At 44.1% G+C, this 24,216-nt stretch overlaps 1 protein-coding gene across 3 annotated transcripts; it reads left to right on the top strand.

The window, feature by feature from the left end:
* Nucleotides 1–93: 93 nt before the first annotated feature.
* gtf2e1 (general transcription factor IIE, polypeptide 1, alpha) lies at nt 94–24,216 on the top strand. Of its 3 annotated transcripts, none has more exons than XM_027143654.2 (6): nt 94–185; nt 5,715–5,782; nt 6,101–6,564; nt 18,724–18,925; nt 19,149–19,390; nt 22,877–24,216. In XM_027143654.2, exons 3-6 carry the CDS (start codon nt 6,117–6,119, stop codon nt 23,311–23,313), a joined length of 1,329 nt encoding a protein of 442 aa, XP_026999455.1. In that variant the 5' UTR covers nt 94–185; nt 5,715–5,782; nt 6,101–6,116; the 3' UTR covers nt 23,314–24,216. The 3 variants fall into 3 exon arrangements, with proteins under 3 accessions (XP_026999455.1, XP_026999456.1, XP_026999457.1); XM_027143655.2 differs by having other exon boundaries at nt 137–185; nt 5,683–5,782; XM_027143656.2 differs by having other exon boundaries at nt 179–288.

Raw genomic sequence — 24,216 nt, 5'->3', positions numbered from 1 at the left:
ACATTTATGTCTTTTAAAATGAATATTTAAATGCAAGTATTAATAATGTATCGTCTATTCTTTTAACTTCTCCTGTGAAACAACATCCGCTGCGTCATTTCCGTTGTGTCTATGCTAGGATACTGAGTTAGCCGGAAGTGATCCCACAGACCGAGGCGTCTTCACCTGAAACAGGTTACAACTCTGTATGTTGTTCTTTTTGTAACTAATTTTAATAATGAATAGTTGTACACTTTAAGCTAAAGTGTCCTGTACACTGCTAGTTCTGTCTGCAGGTGTGTGAGGAAGGTGAGGGAGTTAATATAACAATAATTATTATAATAATATAATAATAAACATCGCTCCCGGCTCGCTGTAACAAGCGGTGTAGAACAGATTTCACCTTTAAAAGTTCCCTTATAGAACTTTGTAATTCTGTTATAATGCGTCACCTTCGGGTTACTTTAACGCTCTTAATTAAACATCACGTGATGTCGATTTCCCTTTTTGTCTGCATTTTCTGTTTATTTATCTACACCCTCTTTCTCACCCTTTCTCTTCTTTAACGTGACTATTTCTGTCTGTCTGTCTCTTTCGTCGGTTGATCTATCTTCCTCTTTTACCTACACCTACCATTCAGTCACTCAGTCACTCACTCAGTCAGTCACTCACTCAGTCACTCACTCAGTCACTCACTCAGTCACTCACTCAGTCAGTCACTCAGTATCACTCACTCAGTCACTCACTCACTCACTCACTCAGTATCACTCACTCAGTCACTCACTCACTCACTCAGTCACTCACTCAGTATCACTCACTCACTCAGTCACTCACTCAGTATCACTCACTCACTCAGTCACTCACTCAGTATCACTCACTCACTCAGTCACTCACTCAGTATCACTCACTCACTCAGTCACTCACTCAGTATCACTCACTCACTCAGTCACTCACTCAGTATCACTCACTCACTCAGTCACTCACTCAGTATCACTCACTCACTCAGTCAGTCACTAAGTCACTCACTCAGTCACTCACTCAGTATCACTCACTCACTCAGTCAGTCACTAAGTCACTCACTCAGTCACTCACTCAGTCAGTCACTAAGTCACTCACTCAGTATCACTCACTCAGTCACTCACTCACTCACTCAGTCAGTCACTAAGTCACTCACTCAGTCACTCACTCAGTCACTCACTCAGTATCACTCACTCAGTCACTCACTCAGTCACTCACTCACTCACTCAGTATCACTCACTCAGTATCACTCACTCACTCAGTCAGTCACTAAGTCACTCACTCAGTATCACTCACTCAGTCACTCACTCACTCAGTATCACTCACTCAGTCACTCACTCACTCACTCACTCACTCACTCAGTATCACTCACTCAGTCAGTCACTCAGTCAGTCACTCACTCAGTCACTCACTCAGTCACTCACTCAGTCACTCACTCAGTCAGTCACTCAGTATCACTCACTCAGTATCACTCACTCAGTATCACTCACTCAGTGTCACTCACTCAGTGTCACTCACTCAGTGTCACTCACTCAGTGTCACTCACTCAGTCACTCACTCAGTATCACTCACTCACTCACTCACTCACTCAGTCAGTCACTAAGTCACTCACTCAGTATCACTCAGTCACTCACTCACTCACTCAGTATCACTCACTCACTCACTCAGTATCACTCACTCAGTCAGTCACTCACTCAGTCACTCACTCAGTATCACTCACTCACTCACTCACTCAGTCACTCACTAAGTCACTCACTAAGTCACTCACTCAGTATCACTCACTCACTCACTCAGTATCACTCACTCACTCACTCAGTATCACTCACTCAGTCACTCACTCACTCACTCAGTCACTCACTCAGTATCACTCACTCACTCAGTCACTCACTCAGTATCACTCACTCACTCAGTCACTCACTCAGTATCACTCACTCACTCAGTCACTCACTCAGTATCACTCACTCACTCAGTCACTCACTCAGTATCACTCACTCACTCAGTCACTCACTCAGTATCACTCACTCACTCAGTCACTCACTCAGTATCACTCACTCACTCAGTCAGTCACTAAGTCACTCACTCAGTCACTCACTCAGTATCACTCACTCACTCAGTCAGTCACTAAGTCACTCACTCAGTCACTCACTCAGTCAGTCACTAAGTCACTCACTCAGTATCACTCACTCAGTCACTCACTCACTCACTCAGTCAGTCACTAAGTCACTCACTCAGTCACTCACTCAGTATCACTCACTCAGTCACTCACTCAGTCACTCACTCAGTCACTCACTCACTCACTCAGTATCACTCACTCAGTATCACTCACTCACTCAGTCAGTCACTAAGTCACTCACTCAGTATCACTCACTCAGTCACTCACTCACTCAGTATCACTCACTCAGTCACTCACTCACTCACTCACTCACTCACTCAGTATCACTCACTCAGTCAGTCACTCAGTCAGTCACTCAGTCAGTCACTCACTCAGTCACTCACTCAGTCACTCACTCAGTCACTCACTCAGTCAGTCACTCAGTATCACTCACTCAGTATCACTCACTCAGTATCACTCACTCAGTGTCACTCACTCAGTGTCACTCACTCAGTGTCACTCACTCAGTGTCACTCACTCAGTCACTCACTCAGTATCACTCACTCACTCACTCACTCACTCAGTCAGTCACTAAGTCACTCACTCAGTATCACTCAGTCACTCACTCACTCACTCAGTATCACTCACTCACTCACTCAGTATCACTCACTCAGTCAGTCACTCACTCAGTCACTCACTCAGTATCACTCACTCACTCACTCACTCAGTCACTCACTAAGTCACTCACTAAGTCACTCACTCAGTATCACTCACTCAGTCACTCACTCACTCAGTATCACTCACTCAGTCACTCACTCACTCACTCAGTATCACTCACTCAGTATCACTCACTCAGTCAGTCACTCAGTCAGTCAGTCACTCAGTCAGTCAGTCACTCAGTCAGTCAGTCACTCAGTCAGTCAGTCACTCACTCAGTCTGTCACTCACTCAGTCTGTCACTCACTCAGTCTGTCACTCACTCAGTCTGTCACTCACTCAGTCTGTCACTCACTCAGTGTCACTCACTCAGTGTCACTCACTCACTCAGTATCACTCACTCAGTCAGTCAGTCACTAGGGCACTCACTCAGTAAGTCACTTAGTCAGTCACTAAATCACTCACTCAGTATCACTCACTCACTCAGTAAGTCAGTCAGTCACTAAATCACTCACTCAGTATCAGTCACTCAGTCAGTCACTAAATCACTCACTCAGTATCAGTCACTCAGTCAGTCACTAAATCACTCACTCAGTATCAGTCACTCACTCAGTAAGTCAGTCAGTCACTAAATCACTCACTCAGTATCACTCACTCACTCAGTAAGTCAGTCAGTCACTAAATCACTCACTCAGTATCACTCACTCAGTCAGTCACTAAATCACTCACTCAGTATCACTCACTCAGTCAGTCACTAAATCACTCACTCAGTATCACTCACTCACTCAGTAAGTCAGTCACTAAATCACTCACTCAGTATCAGTCACTCACTCAGTATCACTCACTCAGTATCACTCACTCAGTATCACTCACTCAGTATCACTCACTCAGTATCACTCACTCAGTATCACTCACTCAGTATCACTCACTCAGTATCACTCACTCAGTATCACTCACTCAGTATCACTCACTCAGTCACTCACTCACTCAGTAAGTCAGTCAGTCACTAAATCACTCACTCAGTATCACTCACTCAGTCAGTCACTAAATCACTCACTCAGTATCACTCACTCAGTCAGTCACTAAATCACTCACTCAGTATCACTCACTCAGTCAGTCACTAAATCACTCACTCAGTATCACTCACTCACTCAGTCAGTCAGTCACTAAATCACTCACTCAGTATCACTCACTCACTCAGTCAGTCAGTCACTAAATCACTCACTCAGTATCAGTCACTCACTCAGTCAGTCAGTCACTAAATCACCCACTCAGTATCACTCAGTCAGTCAGTCACTAAATCACTCGCTCAGTAAGTCACTCAGTCACTCACTCAGTAAGTCACTTAGTATCACTCACTCAGTCAGTCACTCACTCACTCACTCACTCACTCAGTCAGTCAGTCACTAGGGCACTCACTCAGTAAGTCACTTAGTCAGTCACTAAATCACTCACTCAGTATCACTCACTCACTCAGTAAGTCAGTCAGTCACTAAATCACTCACTCAGCATCAGTCACTCAGTCAGTCACTAAATCACTCACTCAGTATCACTCACTCACTCAGTATCACTCACTCACTCAGTCAGTCAGTCACTAAATCACTCGCTCAGTATCACTCACTCACTCAGTAAGTCACTCAGTATCACACACTCAGTATCACTCACTCAGTATCACTCACTCACTCAGTATCACTCACTCAGTCAGTCAGTCACTAAGTCACTCACTCAGTATCACTCACTCACTCAGTAAATCACTCAGTCAGTCACTAAATCACTCACTCGGTATCACTCACTCAGTATCACTCACTCAGTCAGTCACTCACTAAGTCACTCACTCAGTATCACTCAGTCACTCAGTAAGTCACTCAGTCAGTCACTAAGACACTCACTCAGTATCACTCACTCACTCAGTAAGTCACTCAGCCACTCACTCAGTTCCTCAGTCACTTCAGTCAGTCAGTCGCTCACTCAGTCAGTCACTCAGTCGCTCACTCAGTCAGTCAGTCGCTCACTCAGTCGCTCACTCATTCATTCAGGCACTCAGTCAGTCAGTCAGCCAGTCCCTCACTCAGTCACTCATTCACTTAGTCACTCAGTCAGTTGCTCAGTCAGTCAGTCACACTCACTCACTCAGTATCACTCACTCACTCAGTAAGTCACTCAGCCACTCACTCAGTTAATCAGTCACTCACTCACACAGTTAGTCAGTCAGTCAGTCCCTCACTCTGTCACTCATTCACTCAAGTCACTCACTCATTCAGTCACTCACTCACACAGTTAGTCACTCAGTCAGTCGCTCACTCTGTCACTCATTCAGTCAGGCACTCAGTCAGTCGCTCACTCACTCACTCAGTCACTCATTCACTTATTCACTCAGTCAGTCAGTCACTTAGTCACTCAGTCGCTCACTCAGTCGCTCACTCAGTCACTCACTCAGTCACTCATTCACTTAGTCAGTCAGTCACTTAGTCAGTCAGTCACTTAGTCACTCAGTCAGTAAGTCACTCAGTCAATTAGTCACTCACTCACTCAGTAATTCGCACACACACTCACTCGGTCACTTGCTCAGTCGCTCGCTCAGTCAGTCCCTCGCTCACACATACTGACTCGGTCACTCACTTGGCTACACTCACACTCAATCACTCATCCACCCATCTACCTACCTACCTTTGAAGCACAAGGCTTATCTGGCAATTCTTTAAAAGTTCTGTTATAAAATTTTGTAATCAATTGGACAACCTTGGGCACGATTCATTTTACTTAACGCTCTTAATTAAACATCACGTGATGTCGATTTTCCTTTTTGTCTGCATTTTCTGTTTATTTATCTACACCCTCTTTTTCCCCCTCTCTCTTCTTTACCATGACTGTCTGTCTGTCTGTCTGTCTCTCTCTCTCTCTCTCTCTCTCTCTCTCTTCCTTTCTCTTTTGCTTAGTGATCTATCTTTCTTTATTACCTACACATTAGGCTGCTGTTTCTCAGACTCCAGAGCTGTACGACGACTTCTACACTTCTTTCAGTGTTATTTGGGCACGGTAAGGTCTGCATGCATGCGTTACCTCACACAGATGAAACATATATGGTAACAGAAGGAGACGAGTGTCTACACATGTACACATTATTATTCCACACCAACATTTTTTATCCAGGGTGCATCACAATCTTTAGCTGAGCTCATGGCCCCTGCATCTGGAGGAATTAAACATATTAAAAGTATAGATGTACGTGTTGATCAAAGTTAACTCTTCTGTTTGCTCAGCTAGTATGGCTTCACAACAGATTTTTCTGTGTACTTACACTAATCAGCTCTAAGAATCCATTTCCATCTCATCTCTGCTTTCTCTTCCCTGCAGCCTCTATCTGTGTGTGATGACTGAGCCGGAGGTGCTGACTGAAGTCCCGGCGGCGCTGAAGCGCTTGGCCAAGCAGGTGGTGCGTGGTTTTTATGGCCTAGAGCACGCTCTGGCCCTGGACGTGTTGATCCGCAATGCCTGTGTGCGTGAGGAGGACATGCTGGAGCTGCTCAAGTTTGACCGCAAGCAGCTGCGGTCCGTGCTTAACACTCTGAAAGCCGATAAGTTCGTCAAGTGCCGGATGCGTGTGGAGACGGCGCCAGATGGCAAGACCACGCGCCACAATTACTACTTCATCAATTACAGGCTGCTGGTAAACGTGGTCAAGTACAAGCTGGACCACATGCGGAGACGCATTGAGACAGACGAACGCGATTCCACCAACAGAGCGTCGTTTCACTGTCCCAACTGTTGCAGCACTTTCACTGACCTGGAGGCCAACCAGCTATTTGACCCAATGACAGGTGAGAGGGGGCGGGAGATACGCTAGGACTACTAAATCCTTAGTTACAGGATTTATCTAATCGTGTCACTTTTAAACCTGGTGATTTTTAAGGAGTAAAATGTTTTGTGGGAAGAGTTTCACCCTCCTTCAAAAATCTGAGTTAGGTGACAAGGAAGGGCTATTGAATAAACACATGATGGTCAATCAGGTTCCAGTTTTCAAATTAAGACAGCTTTCTCACAGCAGTGCTCTATTTACATTGTTCATTTGCCAAATAGTGTTATTTATCAGTCCTTGTATGGTTGCCTGTATAAGGGGCTTCCACCTGAAGCCTTTAGTGCCACTGCAAACACACTGATGAGCTTTACTGCTGTTTTTTATTATTATGGACTATTCACTCACTCACTCGGTAGGTCTTTCACTCGGTCAGTCGCTCAGTCACTCACTCCTTTACTCACTCCTTTACTCAGTCGCTCACTCACTCACTCACTCAGTCACTCACTCACTGTCTCACTCACTCACTCTGTCACTCACTCACTCTGTCACTCACTCACTCACTCACTCTGTCACACTCACTCTGTCACTCACTCACTTGATGGTTCTTGATGGTACTTTTAGTTCCGTTACAGAATTATTCAGACAGTGCAGTAATACATGTCAGTTGTGTGACTTAAAGTTGATTGTGTGATGAACGTTTTGGTGTAAAAGTGCACACACCCCAGAACACGAGTAGTCTCGGAAGAAGTCTTTCTGAAAATTACACATACTGCATACGTCTGTTTGTGTGCGCGAGCTCTGTTCTCCTCACGTATGTTCGTGAATGACCTCTGTGCTTTCAGTCACTGATTTACTAACCAATAATGAAGCTGCTATTAAATATAAAACTAAAGTGCCAAGAGCACAGCATGTCCTCTCAAAGTTAAAAGGAAGCAGCGATATTAACAGCTGGATAATGAATTAGTCGTGGCAGTGTTTATGCTCTTCTGCTGATGGCAGCTAATAAATTGATGATAAACTGAAGAAATGTTGATTCATGAATAATGCATCACCGACAATTTTTAAAGCAAGCAGCCGTGAGTTACTCGTGTCATTTATTTACTTATTGTTTATTTAATATTTGGCAATTTAACATTCTGTACATCTGTTTGCAGATCCCTCACATATCAGTTTCTGTTTCTTCTTCTTCTTCTTCTTTGTCTTCGTCTTCGGGTCTTGAATTAAATAGCATTGAGAAGCGATGATGGATGTTCAGCCCAAAGTACACATGACATACTGACACTTAATGCTAGCTTGCTCAATCAGGTCATTTGAAATATCCTGAAAGATTCTGGTAGAACATCTTTTTATTTTTTCTCCTAGTCACTTTTATTTATCCAGTTGTTTTCTTTTCACTGTACGGCATACAAAGATGCACAGCTTACATTTAATGACAACTTTATTAGGAACAACTGTACACACACTCAGCAGAAAAACGCGTAAAATCAGGGGCAGATTCCGATCAACAACTCAGAGCCACTTTTATCCACTTGAGCCACCACTTCCCCAAAACATCAGAATCGGAGTCCCTCCAGGACCACAGTAATTATCACAAAATCAAACCAACCAAACGTCAGGATGTTCGGAGAAGATTGCAGATAGTAAAATGACCCCAAGTTTTTTTTTTCCCGTCTTTGGCCATGGCACGCTGTGTGACATCACAACACACACAACCAAACCCCTCTACCTTTCACGTTTGTGGAACATGAATACAGCTCTCATAGAAAGTCATTACAAACCAGTCATTACAAATCTTCACTGCTACGGGGTTAAAGGAAGAATCCTGTGCTTACACTTTCAGCAATTATTATAGATTTGAAAGAAAATAGATTTGAAAATTTCTTTCTGAAATTCTGAATGGATTTGGAATAGGACCAATCTGTGATCTCAGATAGAAAACAGTATGTAGAGTTTAACTGCCGGAGCACATCGTGCTTAAAGGAGAGCAAGGAGAAGAATGGACAAGCTGGTGTAATCTGACCGGATGGTTTCAGTAACAAAGATATCCACTCTTTAAATCCATGGTGAGCAGAACATCATCTCAGGATATACAACACGCTGAGGTGGAGAACTGTGTGAAGAGCACAAGAACAGGCGTCAGTTTAGGTGAACCTGTGCCCACTGTAGTGCTACATTCACACATACGACGACTCCCAGCCACAAAGTGACCTTAGTTTTCAATCAGAGCTGCGATTTCTGACGACACGTGCAACAGCAACCTTTTGTTGATGTGTCCGGCTTTTTAAATCGGTCAGTAATCAGTAAATGAGAGCTGTGTTTATCATATCAGGATCAGTGTACATTATACACAACCTGTAGGTTTATTTGATTCTGTGGCTGAGATAAAAGTACTGAACGCTCAGTGTGGGACGTGAACACTAGATGGCAGCACTGAGTTGTGAGAAAATTGCATTCAGACCATGTGGATACACTTGATGTGTGTACAGAGACGGTTTGAGATGAAGGGAGACTTTCTTTCTTTCTTTCTTTCTTTCTGTTTATCCCCCATCTTTGTGTAAAATGAGTGAGAAGCGCATGCTCCAGGTGGGTTCAGCTCTTACAGAGAAATGAAGAGTCTCACTCTGTTGTTGCTGGGATCACTGAGTCTCACTCTGTTGTTGCTGGGATCTGCTCTGAGTCTCACTCTGTTGTTGCTGGGATCTGCTCTGAGTCTCACTCTGTTGTTGCTGGGATCTGCTCTGAGTCTCACTCTGTTGTTGCTGGGATCTGCTCTGAGTCTCACTCTGTTGTTGCTGGGATCTGCTCTGAGTCTCACTCTGTTGTCGCTGGGATCACTGAGTCTCACTCTGTTGTCACTGGGATCTGCTCTGAGTCTCACTCTGTTGTCGCTGGGATCTGCTCTGAGTCTCACTCTGTTGTCGCTGGGATCTGCTCTGAGTCTCACTCTGTTGCCGCTGGGATCTGCTCTGAGTCTCACTCTGTTGTTGCTGGGATCTGCTCTGAGTCTCACTCTGTTGCTGCTGGGATCGGCTCTGAGTCTCACTCTGTTGCTGCTGGGATCGGCTCTGAGTCTCACTCTGTTGCTGCTGGGATCTGCTCTGAGTCTCACTCTGTTGTTGCTGGGATCTGCTCTGAGTCTCACTCTGTTGTTGCTGGGATCTGCTCTGAGTCTCACTCTGTTGCTGCTGGGATCTGCTCTGAGTCTCACTCTGTTGCTGCTGGGATCTGCTCTGAGTCTCACTCTGTTGTTGCTGGGATCTGCTCTGAGTCTCACTCTGTTGTTGCTGGGATCTGCTCTGAGTCTCACTCTGTTGTTGCTGGGATCTGCTCTGAGTCTCACTCTGTTGTTGCTGGGATCTGCTCTGAGTCTCACTCTGTTGTTGCTGGGATCTGCTCTGAGTCTCACTCTGTTGCTGCTGGGATCTGCTCTGAGTCTCACTCTGTTGCTCCTGTCACTGCACAAAGCAGCAGTTTATTTTCAGCTGCAGTGTGTTTGTGCTTGTGGGAGCAGCTTTCCTTCCTTCCTTCCTTCCTTCCTTCCTTCCTTCCTTCCTTCCTTCCTTCCTTCCTTCCTTCCTTCCTTCCTTCCTTCCTTCCTTCCTTCCTTCCTTCCTTCCTTCTTTCCCTTCCTTCCTTCCTTCCTTCCTTCCTTCCCTTTTTAAGTATTAAAAAATACTGCAAAATGAGCTCATTACACAACATTCCACTGCCTACAAACTCTCAAATCTACCAGATCTACCATGTTAAAGTCTAAGAATAAAGATTTCCTGTTGCAGCAGTGTGAAAGCGACCCGGCAGCGCTGTAGTGATGTGAAGTCTGTTTATCTCCGAGTCCTCTTCATATCATCGTGCACCCTCAAAGTGCGCCGTGTCCTGGAAGGTGGCACGGCGAGTTGTTTCGGAGTGTACAGACTACTGCGTGTTCTTCTGAGCTTTTGTCCTTTGAAGCTTTGTGCCAGCTTTGCTCTCTCTCATATCAGCACTTGTACTCTGTAGTTTCTGTCTGCTGTAGCGTCTGATTTATCTGCTAAGCAAAGTCACACACACATCCACACACACAACTTTGGTCTGCTCTGGAGTGTGAGACGTGCACTGACTTTAGATTGGAGTTGCAGATTTCCTGAAGCGGCGCTCTGCAGGAAGAATGTCTCATTCCCTTTCGTCTCCGGCACGCTGGGTGTTAGCATGAGCGTGTCCGGAGTGTCAGATCTACCATAGTACCACCTTAAGTCCTGTATAATACATGTTGCAGTCTAGATAACATCTAACTGATTTATGTTTTCAGAAAGTGGGGACATATCTAACATAGTGACTGATAGATCTGCATGAGTTCATCGTATGAGATCACAGAAATATCAGACATTCAAAACATCTACAAAATGAATCGTTCCACGTCCATATTTCGATCAGCACACGTGTCATTTTATTGGAGAATGAAAAGGTGATCCACTCGTTTTACTTTTCTCTTTACGCTGTAAATATGGAACTCCTATACTGTACCAAATGGTCTGTTATTAATATATAACGATGTCCATCCATCCACCCATCCATTTTCTACCGCTTATCCGGGGCGACCCGGCCCCGGATATAATGATGTCATTAGAATTAAACGTCTCTGAAGGATATCTATTTCCTGTAGTGCTTATCATATACAGAGAATCTCAGTGGACTCGGGGCACAAGGTGGGAAACACACACACACACACACACTCAGCTCCAGCGAACGATGAATGTCTGTGGACTGGGGAGGAAATAATACTGATAGGAAACCAAAGCATGAGGAGAACATTACGCTTAAAATCAGACAAGCCTTACATAAGATCTTATTAATCCCAATATCCATTATGTTTTTATTCTATTGCTCAGTCCTTAGGCACAAGTTCTCACTCACTCACTCCACGTGGCATAAATTATTGGCATGGAGTTACTTTTACTCGACATTACACAAAGGTTCACAGCAATAGAATGAGTCCTGGAGTCTCCAGATCTACACCACTGCCCATGTCAGAAAACTGGAGAAGGACAAGAGACAGGATGTGTAGAGAGAGGAAGGAGCAAGCGTTGAAGAAGAGAAGGAACAGGCAAACAACAGGCAGGAGAGGCGAGCTGTTGCTAGGATACACAGTGGGACGGGCAAGCAGACGGGTGGATGAAGAGCAACCCCACCCCGCCGGCCGTCTCCAACACACATGTGTACGTGCTGCCTCACGTCATGAGCCTTTACGAAGCTGCCCGCACAGAGCCTTCCTTACACTGGCGAGAGCTCTTGTTACTTTACATTACCATCATCACCATCACCATTTCTCTTTCAGCAACTGATCTGCATCAGCACTGTGTAACTCTCATCACGGCTGTATCTATTTATTTCATGGTGTCGTTCAGCTGCCATCTTGAATAGAAGTTTGTAAGTAAGGTTGTCTTTAAGGTTGCATTCGCTCTTATTCAGTCGACAGCTGCTTTTATCCAGAGTGACGGCAGAATACAGAAGCTCGCCGTTCGATGAACTGACAATGATAATGATAAAGATAATGGCTAAAAAAAAAACGAACAGAAATGCATGTGGGAACCAAAATCATTCTTGCAATAGCAAATGAGGTCCTTAGGGTTCAAATGTACCGAACGCCGGTGAATACACATGCAATAACCACTGGGTGTCTTTGCTGTGGGACTGGTCCCAGTGCTCCAGCAGCATCGGTCCGGTTTCAGACTCGCCTTGATTGTGTTGAACCTTTTGTGCATTTTCATTCATCTTACCTCATCACGAACCCACACAGAGAACACAATACTGACGTGTTTTCTCGCCATATTTATTTCTAGAAATGTTTTGGCTCTATTATGTGCTGTAAGGCAAAGTTCGCTCGCCACGATTTTGTGTTGTGGACACTGATGATGATGTCGTTGAATAAAGATTAAAGCTGTCAATAGATTACATTTTTTAATCGTGAATAATCACACTTTTTTTGTGTGTGATTAACTGTGATTAATCTCCCACTTAGAATGAAAGTAAACATACACTCTTTATTTTGTTTAGCGTGTTTATTGTTGACAAAATTTTGCTCATTTGCTATATCCAGGTAAGCCAACCATCAGAGCAGATTCTATTCAATTTCGATTTCCAGAACACAGCTTATTTTTCTTGTCGGCATTTAACCAGCTGCTAAGGCATACGACTTTAACATTTCCAGGTGCCAGAGCAACCCTCTCCTTGTGCATCGTGTGTCCTGCAAGTGAAAATAGTCTCTCACATGGCACAGTTAATGCAGGAGTAGCTAGACATTTCTGTGCAGTAGTCACCAGCTTGTCATGACTTCTGCTGTGTGCAGACCACCAATGTAGAGGGAATTGTTAAAAGAATTAGTAAGCCTGGCTGACGCTTGTCTACATACACGCCATACACAAGTGTGGGTTGTTGCACACTACTCGTCGGTTTGCTAGTAGATCTTATGTGTTTTGCTTTGAAAGTATATTTCATCTACGCCAGTTCTTCAGTACAGTGCATGCACACAACTTTGTGTTAATCCAGAGTGCCATCAAACTTAACTCCACCTACCAGAGTTACCGGTGCTTGCGCCATCGTAGATGCTAAGAGTGATAAACATTTATTTCGCAGTATTTGTGTAAAATTATAATCGCATGAGTTAGCGCTTTAAGGTTGACAGCCCTACTAAAAACACATACGCAGGTTACTTTACTTACATCACAAGCGATTCCCGAGTACATGTTGTGTTCACGGGAAAGGCGACACAGTTCAGCCGAACCCACACCAGCTCCTACAAGTGCTCTGTTTCAGACTCAACTGTAGTGTTAAAAACTGTAGCCTTAAAAGGAGCTTGAGAGAGAGGATTTCTTCCTGCCCAGGCATGTCTGATCACTGGACATTACGAGATGGGATGTTTCACTCTGCAGTAATTGTGGGGTTCCTTTTTGAAATTGTTGCTTTGTAGACCAATAAAAAAGGATAAATAATTCTAAACACCATGTCTTTACTTACACATGAAACAGCATTCATTAGGAGGGGGAGGGGAGGGGGCATAAGGCTCAAGACTGTGGAGCAAAAAATTGTGTTAATCATCCACAGATAAATAATAGAATAACGATAAACTAATATGGCTTGTCATTAAATCTAGGCTTATTCAAAGAATTATCAGGACATAGATAGAAGTATAAGTACATACAATGAAACCCTGCTTAGCATCTACCAAAAGTGCAAAAAGTAGAGACATTTGCAAAGGAACAAGTGCAGATAAATTTGTAAATGTGTAAAAAATAAAGTTATCGAAGCTTGTGCATAAGGAACCCGACCAATCTGGAAGAAACTATGAGCAGACAAGCATACACTAAAATTGCACTTTTTATTCATTATAGTCACTGTTTTGCCACAAATCCAAATTCATACCTATTCCTATTTTCCCTCTGCCGCTGTAAAGTGAGTTCTTTTCTATTTTTCTTGCAACTCACACAGTCATAATGCAGATAAAGTTACAAGTAGAACCCGAGTGCTGACGGTACTGCCTGCTGCCACCAGTTCAACCCAGAACTCGTTTATTCCTTAATTATCACCGGCTGCACACGCGCTTTACAGATTTGTTGGTGTATAAACATAAGGGTCAGTATTGGCCTAATGGTTAGAGAGTCTGACTCGTAACCCTAAGGTGACACGGCACTGAACATCCGAGACGTTTCAGAGCGTCATCTCGTGAACATTAAGTGTGCCTGTTCATTTTAACAAGCAAGTGTGAGCCGTTTGAACGATTAACTGATGTGACCTTTAACTGATTGTGTACATAGATTGTGGAAGATGATGCCTGTGGTTTTCATGGAGAATCTCAAGCATCGGTGCTTTCATTAAAACCAAGACGTGAACGTTACTTTCCATAGCCATCGTTTTAGACCCAGACGTAATGTAAGGAACACCTACAAGTGTGAATGTTGATTTGATTACATGATTGCAGGCTGATTTCTTTGTTGTTTGTTCAGACATAAAAAGAGTCGTTGAAAGAGGTTTTGCTTTGATAATAAACATCTTACCCAATACAATTCCAATACATCTTACCCATTCCCTCTCCCACACACCACTGTTTTGTTTTTTCCTGCCAAAAAACCACCCTTTCTAGTGTCAGACTAGAGACCCTTTCTACCTCATACTCATCGTACACTGTCTCTTATCTAGTCACTGCAGCAGAAACGCACACATTTAGCATCTTTAGTTCAGAAGTAAGGCCGCTTAAAAACAAGATATGTTGGCTGAATCCAAATCTGATTGAGAAGGATACTTTTCAATATACTTGATATTTGGTTTGATTTAATTTTTACACTACATCATTAAAATACAGTGATAGAAAAATTAAAAGTACATGAAGAAATTCAGAGATCATCTTTTAGCATAGAGGTGCTAATTATACCACTATATAATCATAGAAATAACTAGTTTAAACTGGCTGTCTGTCTGTCTGTCTGTCTGCGTTCCTGCCTGTCTGTGCCTGTCTATCTGTCTGCCTGTCTGTGCCTGTCTGTGACTATCTGTCTGTCTGACTATCTGTCTGTCTGACTGTCTGTCTCTGCCTGTGCCTGACTGTCTGTCTCTGCCTGTGCCTGACTGACTGTCTGACTCTGCCTGTGCCTGACTGACTGTCTGACTCTGCCTGTGCCTGACTGACTGTCTGACTCTGCCTGTGCCTGACTGACTGTCTGACTCTGCCTGTGCCTGACTGACTGTCTGACTCTGCCTGTGCCTGACTGACTGTCTGACTCTGCCTGTGCCTGACTGACTGTCTGACTCTGCCTGTGCCTGACTGACTGTCTGACTCTGCCTGTGCCTGACTGTCTGTCTGACTCTGCCTCTGCCTGACTGTCTGACTCTGCCTGACTGTCTGACTCTGCCTGACTGTCTGACTCTGCCTCTGCCTGACTGTCTGACTCTGCCTCTGCCTGACTGTCTGACTCTGCCTGACTGTCTGTCTCTGCCTGTGCCTGACTGTCTGTCTCTGCCTGTGCCTGCCTGTCTGACTCTTCCTGCCTGTCTGACTCTGCGTGCCTGTCTGACTCTGCCTGTGCCTGCCTGTCTGACTCTGCCTGTCTGACTCTGCCTGTGCCTGCCTGTCTGACTCTGCCTGTGCCTGCCTGTCTGACTCTGCCTGTGCCTGCCTGTCTGACTCTGCCTGTGCCTGCCTGTCTGACTCTGCCTGTGCCTGCCTGTCTGACTCTGCCTGTGCCTGACTGTCTGACTCTGCCTGTGTCTGTCTGTCTGTCTAGTTTGTCCCTGAAGAATATCACATATCTGCAGCATATCAGCTCTGTGCTTTGCCTCAGTTTGTGTCTCATAGCTCAGATCTCACATCTGCAGGGGGAAAATAACCAAAAAAAGAACGAGGGCTGTAATCCAAAGAACACAACATGTTTGGTTCATTTCCTGCAGTTTGGTCGATTTGGGATCCAATGGCTTTCTTACCGCAGTTTGTTTGTTTGAACCAGTGGCTCATCAGAAGCTCGGAGCGAAACACACCAACCCACAAAAGCACCAGGGTTTAATTCAGACAGAGCAAACTCTACACATGTAAACACTTCCTTACTAGCTGCCAGTGTCTTATAAGATCATCCACAGCACTTTTTGTATACTTCTGCACTCCTTTTGTTTCCAGTCACACAAAAGCGCAGAGCTCTGTCTTGCTTTCACACAGAAACGACGAGGCAGAGCCGTGTAATTTAGACGTATTCATAGACGATAAAGACAAAGATATCTACACAAAAAAGATAAGACCCGCTTTACTGCGTGCGCTAAACTTAATGAACACCCGCCTCACAAATAGGCTCCGTTCTTCTGTTCTTTTAGGTAAAGTAGACTCTGTGTGTGTTTCTAGTGCATGATGTCTGTTTCTGATTGCACTGCCATTATTGCTGATTTCTCTTGCATATTAAAATGGGAAATTAGACTCTCTTTTTCATTTTGTTTATCCCCCGGCTTTCCTCCGCTTATATTTTGTTCATCTTCCATTTATGGTGATTAAAATGAAATTAAACTAGTTTCTAACTAAGTGCTGGAAGGTATATTTGCGCAGGTGTTTAACACTTAGCTGTAATTTAGTGCTGATTTGCTTCTCGCTCTGAATAAAAAGTGGCGTTTGCACACACGTAAAGCTTCACCTCCGCTTCTACGGCTACCTCGCCCTCCACGGATCGTCAGTTTTATTGGCCACTTATCTCTTCATCTGTGAGGATGTGAATATTCCTCCTCTTTCTGTCTGTCACTCAGTCCTGCAGCTCTTCAGGCTGTCACAGTGGTGTTGGATTAATGATGCCTCTGGATTGCTCCCTTATTGTTTTGTTTATCTATTTCTCTCTCTCTCTCTCTTTTTTTTTTTTTGGTTACTTTTTCACAATGGAGAAATGGAGAATGGAGGAAGAAAATGGAGGTGCCAAGTGCCTGTCTTTACTGAGGAGGAGATGGTTGTGACGGCATCACCATGGCACAAATCCTTGTTTGTATTCAGTTATCTCCCTCTCTTGCTCACTCTGTCTCACTCATCAAGTTGTTTTCTTTCCTTGTCCCATCCATCAGAATGCTACGTTGCATGCTATAATAAAAGGCCCAGGCGGAGGTGATTGTTTTTTTTTTTCCTTTTCCACAAGCGCTTTCGTGGCGCTTGTCATCTTGCCAAAAGGGCTTTTCAAAATGGAAATTGCAATGAATCATTTCCTCTGCTGATTTCCCCTCCAGTGCAAAAATCACAGCAGCCTGGTTGTGCTTAGCCTGACTTCCTAAATATGTGTCTGTCTTGCGCAGTGGCAAAGCAATAAGTGTCTTGGCCTCAGCCAATACACACATGACTTCATCAGCATGACCGTGTTCAGATATAAATAGATCAGCCCAATGGAAAAGCAGGAACGGAAGACGGCGCTTTACGTGATTAAAAGGCTTTGTTTCCGCTAGTGGAAGAATCCACCTCCTCTGATTTCCCTTTGCACAGAACTCATCTACGCGAACGTTGGAAACATCGGCTAATAGAAAACGAGCACAGAGCTGGATTCACATCCTTATGAAACACGCAGCATGGAGAAGATGTTTGTTGTTATTGTCTCACTGTGCCGAAAAGCTTTTTCCACACCTCACAGACAGCGCACTAGCTAGCCGGTTTCATTATAGCGAACAACATATTAAGCCGATAGGTGGAACAAGGAAAGAAAACCGCACATTTGGGTTGTGGAAGTCATTCTCTAGACACTAACAGCACGTCCTGGAAGTCCTGGAAGTTGTGAGGCAGGTCCTCTATCTACCACACTTGTTTATTCAGCACATCCTAAAGTTGTTCAATCGTACTGGGATTTGGGAAATCCAAGGCCAAGGACTCCTTATCATGTTCCTCAAACTGGGCATGTTATCCTACAGAAAAAGGATATGGCTATGTGGAATCAGATTGGATGAGCTAGTCTTGAGCCTGGTTACTTTCTCCTTTCTTTGACCACTTTTGGTAGGTAGTAACCGCTACGTACATGGAAACAATGATAACATCTGGTTTTAATGTCACTGCTTTTAATGTTATGGCTCATTAGTGGAATTACACAGTCTAATTTTAGAACGTCTACATGATCTCATTGTTCTGCACACATCAGCTTGCACTATATCACGTTACAGATTTAATACACCTTTTGCCGTTATAATAATCTCCACTCTTCTTGGAAGGCTTTCCACTTGGTGTTGGAGCGTGACATTTATGATCATTCATTTACAAGAGCATTGGTGAGATCAGACACTGATGTAGGGTGAGGGGGGTCTGGGGTTCAGTTGGGCGAGAAGGTCTGGGGTTCCGTCATTGTTCCAGTAAATCTCAAAGGTATTCAGTGGAGTTGAGGTCAGGACACTTCCACACCAGGGGTTTTTCTGCACCAGCCTTGGCAAACCATGGAGCTCACTTTTTGGCCATATGGTGTATATGATGGATGAATCTTAGGGTGATGATTAGCAGTAACATCTCCAAACAACATCCTAAGATCATAACTCAGTGTTCCTGCTATGTATCTGCTCCGGTTCAGTGCTGTAGAAGCTGCTGGGTATTGATTTGATTTAAAGTTGTGCTATATTTTGAAGGTATATTCTGTATTTTATTGCTGTCGAATTGATGATCATTTCAGAGACATACCCATTATTCCTTGCTCTCTCTAACTCTGTCTTTCGATCTCTGTCACAGGGACATTCCGCTGTACGTTCTGCCAGACCGAGGTGGAGGAGGACGAGTCGGCCGTGCCGAAGAAAGACGCACGGACACTGGTTGCCCGCTTCAACGAGCAGATCGAGCCCATTTACGTGTTGCTACGGGAGACTGAAGATGTCAACCTGTCGCATGAGCTACTGGAGCCAGAGCCGACAGAAATCCCTGCTCTGAAACAGAGGTTTAGGCCCATTTTTCTCCCACTTGTTCAGTTTCAAGACTCTCTGTCAGGATTATTAACTTTTTAAACTTTCACTACATAATATGTTGTTTTCAGACAGATCTAGGGAGAGGGGTTGGTCTGAAAGTTTCAACGCATGTCATCCTTTATGTACTTTGGTATTGTGTTTGAAAAATTCTGCAAATATTTAAACCACAGCATGTTCCTTTGTCGTGCCCCACAGTCGAGAGCGCGCAGCAGCAGCCGCAGGTCTGTTGGCGGCTGGAGCTGCAGGACGGGAGGTCTGGAGGACGAAGGGCTCATCATATGAAGGTCTTTACACGCAGAATGTAGTGATCAACATGGACGAGCAGGAGAGCCAGCAGGACCGGGCAGCCGAGGCCAAAGCTCCCAAAGAGAGACCGGTGTGGCTGACTCAGAGCACCGTGCAGGGCGCCTACAACGAGAACGATGCCCTGAAGGCTGGTCAGTACAACTTCACCACACCACATCACATCAGCACACTACTACATGCATGCCTCTTATTTTGTAGACTAGTAGATGAGCTGCTTGTGGACTTGAGTTGAGCTTGCATGTGTGTGTTCTAGTAAAATACCCACTTTGTTTTTTTTTCCTCTGCAAAACAATGTTAAATAAATCATTAATGCATATACATTTAATTACATTTTCAGCTAGTGTGGAGGTAGGATTAGATCCATAGGGAATGGCAGAATCCAGGGAACGCTAGGATCAACAGTTGAATAGTGCGTTGCTGTAACCACCCTAAAGTCTTATTCATTCAAAAAAATACTCTTTTATCGAAGACTTTTAGAAACCACAGACACCTAATTGTCCATCTATAAATATTACATTAACATCTATTAATTAAATGTCTTAATATGTCAAGGATTATAGTTTGCTGTTCTTGATTAGCATGTTTTTAATCCATTTATCATTAAATATTAAATATATATGAAGATTACAGACCGTAGATTAGCTGTTACTTCAGATATGGTGATGTAGTATAAGCACATGCATAAATGAATAAAGTAATAAACCCGTCTCACTGCAGCCAATTCAGCTCAGCTGATGTGTTGTCTTCTGTTTGGAAGCAAAAAGGAATGTATTTTCGGTTACTTGGTCATCTTTTCCTCAGAAGATGATGACGAGCTCTCTCTCTCTCTCTCTGTCTCTCTTGCTCCTTCTCTCTGTCTCTCTCTCTTCCTCTCTCTCTGTCTCTGTCTGTCTCTCTCTGTCTCTCTTGCTCCTTCTCTCTGTCTCTCTCTCTTCCTCTCTCTCTCTGTCTCTGTCTGTCTCTCTCTGTCTCTCGTGCTCGCTCTCTCTTTCTCTCCCCCCCTCTCTCCCCCTCTCTTTCTCTCTCTCTCTCTCTCTCTCTCTCTCTCTCTCTCTCTCTCACTCTCTCTATCGCTCTCTCTGTCTCTCTCTCTCGTGCTCTCTCTCGCGTTCCCTCTCTCTTTCCCCCTTTCCCTCTCTTTCTCTCTATCTGTCCCCATTTCTCCTTCTCTCCCTCTCTCCCTCTCTCTCTCTCTCTCTCTCTCTGTCCCCATTTCTCCCTCTTTCTATCTCTTTCTCTCTCTCTATCTGTCCCCATTTCTCCTTCTCTCCCTCTCTCCCTCTCTCTCTCTCTCTCTCTCTCTCTCTGTCCCCATTTCTCCCTCTTTCTATCTCTTTCTCTCTCTCTATCTATCCCCATTTCTCCCTTTTTCTAACTCTCTCTCTCTCTCTCTCTCTCTCTCTCTGTCTGTCCCCATTTCTCTCTCTCTCTCTCTCTCTCTCTCTCTCTCTCTCTCTCTCTCTCTCTCTCTGTGTCTGTCTGTCTGTCTGTAGTTTTGACAGCTTGCGAATTAAGCCACATGGTGACAGCACAGTTCATGACTTCAGTCTAACGCTAATCCGTGCTATTTTCAAGGAGATACTTCTGTCTAGACTCCGACACGACCAGAATAAGAGAGAAAGTCTCACATCATGTCCCATGTTTTCATGAATTGCTGTTGAGCGAAGGATTCTCCTTTTGTTGTCTCCTAACAATTGGACTTATCCATGATATCTTTTTCCGCACGCCTTTTCATTTCCTTGTGAGACTTTAATTTTTAATATGACTCTCCGCAATTACTCTGATGAACTGTGGCAAGCCAGCGGTCTGGAGGAGCCCAGCCTGGCAGTTTATCATTTCCTGATGAGCGAGTAGGGGAAGTAAACAAATCTGCGGATTAGGAGAGGTGCTGCAACATGCCAACTGGTGAGGTCCCAGATTGTCATGGCAGCATTTAAACAGGTCGTTATCATTTAGACTGTTCAGAACATTTTCTTGGTTCCCGGACGGGATGTGACTTTGACTGCGGCCAGGATTTCGGCATCAGGAGTACTCTGGTGTAATTAGAAATCGTGATGAGCTTCTACCCACTCATCTCTAAGAGGACCCACGCTGCTCAAACTGTTTAAGTAGTTATGGCTGATTTGCTGCTCTGAAGGCCAATCGTTTCATTGCGCCTCACACACGGGAATTATGCTTTCGTTTTAACATCTGTTTCAGTCCACACCAGCTGCACCAGAGACATGTAAGGGTGTAATCACGTTAGGCAATGTGTACTTTACCACAGCATGTTACACAAGACTCTGTGCATTTTTACCTGGACTAGTGGACTAGGGTGATCACTAACTCTGACTGAGCAAAGAACTTGAATTTTCTGTCATGTTACAGTATTTTCTGCACTCTAAGGCGCACCTAAGAGCCTTAAATCTTCTCAAAAATCGGCCGTGCGCCTAATAATCCGGTGCGCCTTATGTGTGCACCGAGTTCCAAAAATCTGTAAAAATGTTGTGCGACTTTGGTAGGCGCTCCGCTTGATTGACTGTCGGACCGTTTCCCGCTGACATATGGACGTAATAAATACACTACGTATGCTGGCAGCGATAAACCAATCAGAGAACATTACGTAAAACGTACAGTACGTACGCTAACCTTCGCCATGCCTCCGGTAGGTATAACTACAGGTATGTTGCAAAACATGCGCGCCACACTCCACTCCAGTAGGTGGCGGTAAATGCACCTTAAGTTGGTTTGTCATATACAGTACAGTAATCACAATAATTGTAGCTAACGTTAACCTGTAAGTTCTATTATTTATGTGCATCTTCTATCACTACTTAGATACTACACTATTCTACTCAATAGCGGATATTTTGGTTTATAATGGGTCTCACTTTATTGACAAATGTGAAGGCAGTGACTGAAGCTCCAAATTCCTCCCTAAACATCAGCTGCGCATGTAAAAATCTTTTGCTAAGTGCAGCCAGCATGTTTAAGTAAAATTCGCTGTGCTTCATTAGTGGTAAATGTACCAGGCAGTCTATTAGGCATGTGAGAGGGCTGCGTTTATCACACCACAAGTGACTCCAAATGAGCCCCAAAGCATATAATGTTACAACAATGTAGTCCATACAAAAAAAAACCTCTTGTTTGAATGTTGAACACATTTTGAGCTTATATATGTGGAAGCGGGGGTTTCACAGAAGAAGAACCTGGCAGCTTTCACGATCCCTGTTTGACAGAAGAAGTACATGTCAAACACCCTCTTCCACATATATGAGCTCACACTGTCTAGTGTCCCTGTGATTGGCATGGGGGGAGAAGATAAGGAGAGACGATGAGCAGAAAAGCGAGGAAGATGCTGTTTAGTCACCGTCAGACTCGCACTTTATATAAAGACTGGTTTATATCAATTAGTCTGAGGTAGATAGTACATTTGTACACGCGTACGGTTTGTGTCGTGGATGCTCCTAGTGCAGTCTTGATTAAATGCTTAATAAAAATGTAAAATACCTGGAGTTCATTTTTTTTTTATTCAGTTTATCAAGGATGATTTCGTTACCTTTCTATTACCGCTTCTGGACTGATTTGTTGAGACCGAGTTGTTTCTATCGCACTAAATGTTTGTTTTTGTGCCACAGCTGGCGAGGACTCCATGCTAACCCAGGAAAGTGCGGCCGGACGTGGCCACGTGCAGGATAAAAACGAGGAAGTGATGCGTGCTCTCCTCATCCACGAAAAGAAGAGTGCACCTGCACCGATAGGCGGAGCTATTCACAAGACCCCCATCGCAGCCAATGCCAGTGACTCAGAGAGTGACACCAGCGAATCAGACGAGGACTCTCCGGTCCGAGCCATCGCTCCTCCGACCAAGCTCGGCAGACCAGACGAAGACGACGACGAGGAAGGCGACGAGTTTGAGGAGGTGGGAGATGATCCAGTTGTGATGGTAGGAGGAAGAACGTACTCTTACAGGGAAGTGAGCCAGAGGCCAGAGCTGGTGGAGCAGATGAGCACCCAGGAGAAGGAGGCGTACATCGAGATGGGGCAAAACCTCTTTCAGGACATGTACTTCTGAACAACCTCTGCCCTTCATATCCCTCTCGCTTTTTCTCTCTTTCTGTTTCTTTGTCCAGTCTATCTCCTTTACGATGCCGCTGCCTTTCAAACATTGACACACACTGTGTGAGGAATTGTGGAGAAGGTCAGACTCCCACAGTCAGGTGCAGTATTATTCTGTTCTACAGGACTCCTGATGAGATTTCTTCTTGCTCACATACACTGGTGCCACTCAGTCAAGATATTTTTGCCTTGAATTACAGAATCAACACACACACACACACACGCGCGCATACAAACAAAGGTGTTTGCTTTTCTGCTACGGTTTCTAGTCCCACGTTATCTTGGGCAAATAGCAGAGGGTTCTGTGTTTAATATCTGGATACCGAGTGACCTTCCAGAAGGCCCAGCTGATTAAAAGCATCCTCACGCAGGAGGCTCCTAATGTTGTTGATTTACCATTCGAGACAGCATAAGGATACATATTAGAGATCTAGATGCATAATATCACCGTCTCACACAGTTGCTGTACTAGTACTCCATCACTATGGATGTCAGACACATACGTTTAAAAAAAAAAAACTGATGTAACCAGAATGTCAAGGATTGTTTTTCTGTATCAGCATCTCATTTAAGTGTTGTCTAAGATTGTGTTTTGAGGTTACCAGATGTTAGTTTACGTGTTGTCTAGTATCGGGTTACTCCAAGCATCAGTGAATATCGTAGATCATTTCTTAAATTCAGATAAGGACACACTCCTGTTAGCTGTGAAGTGTGAAAGAACTTTTTTTTTCTTTATGTTTTTAATAGTATGTAGAATATTATAGACTATTTCAGTTCTGTATTTAAACTTTCAAGCACATTATATTATGATAAAGCTGATGCTCTCTGAAAATAAACATTTCTTATTGAAAAACCCAAA

The sequence above is a fragment of the Tachysurus fulvidraco genome, chromosome 6, assembly GCF_022655615.1.
Source record: "Tachysurus fulvidraco isolate hzauxx_2018 chromosome 6, HZAU_PFXX_2.0, whole genome shotgun sequence".
In the NCBI taxonomy this organism is placed as follows: domain Eukaryota; kingdom Metazoa; phylum Chordata; class Actinopteri; order Siluriformes; family Bagridae; genus Tachysurus; species Tachysurus fulvidraco.
This window is presented reverse-complemented; position numbering and strand designations above follow the sequence as displayed.

Coding starts and splice junctions, on each gene's coding strand:
- gtf2e1 (XM_027143654.2), top strand. CDS start 6,117: ATGACTGAGCCGGAGGTGCTGACTGAAGTCCCGGCGGCGCTGAAGCGC. Junction 18,926..19,148: donor ATCCCTGCTCTGAAACAGAG/GTTTAGGCCCAT, acceptor CGTGCCCCACAG/TCGAGAGCGCGCAGCAGCAG. Junction 19,391..22,876: donor GAACGATGCCCTGAAGGCTG/GTCAGTACAACT, acceptor TTTGTGCCACAG/CTGGCGAGGACTCCATGCTA.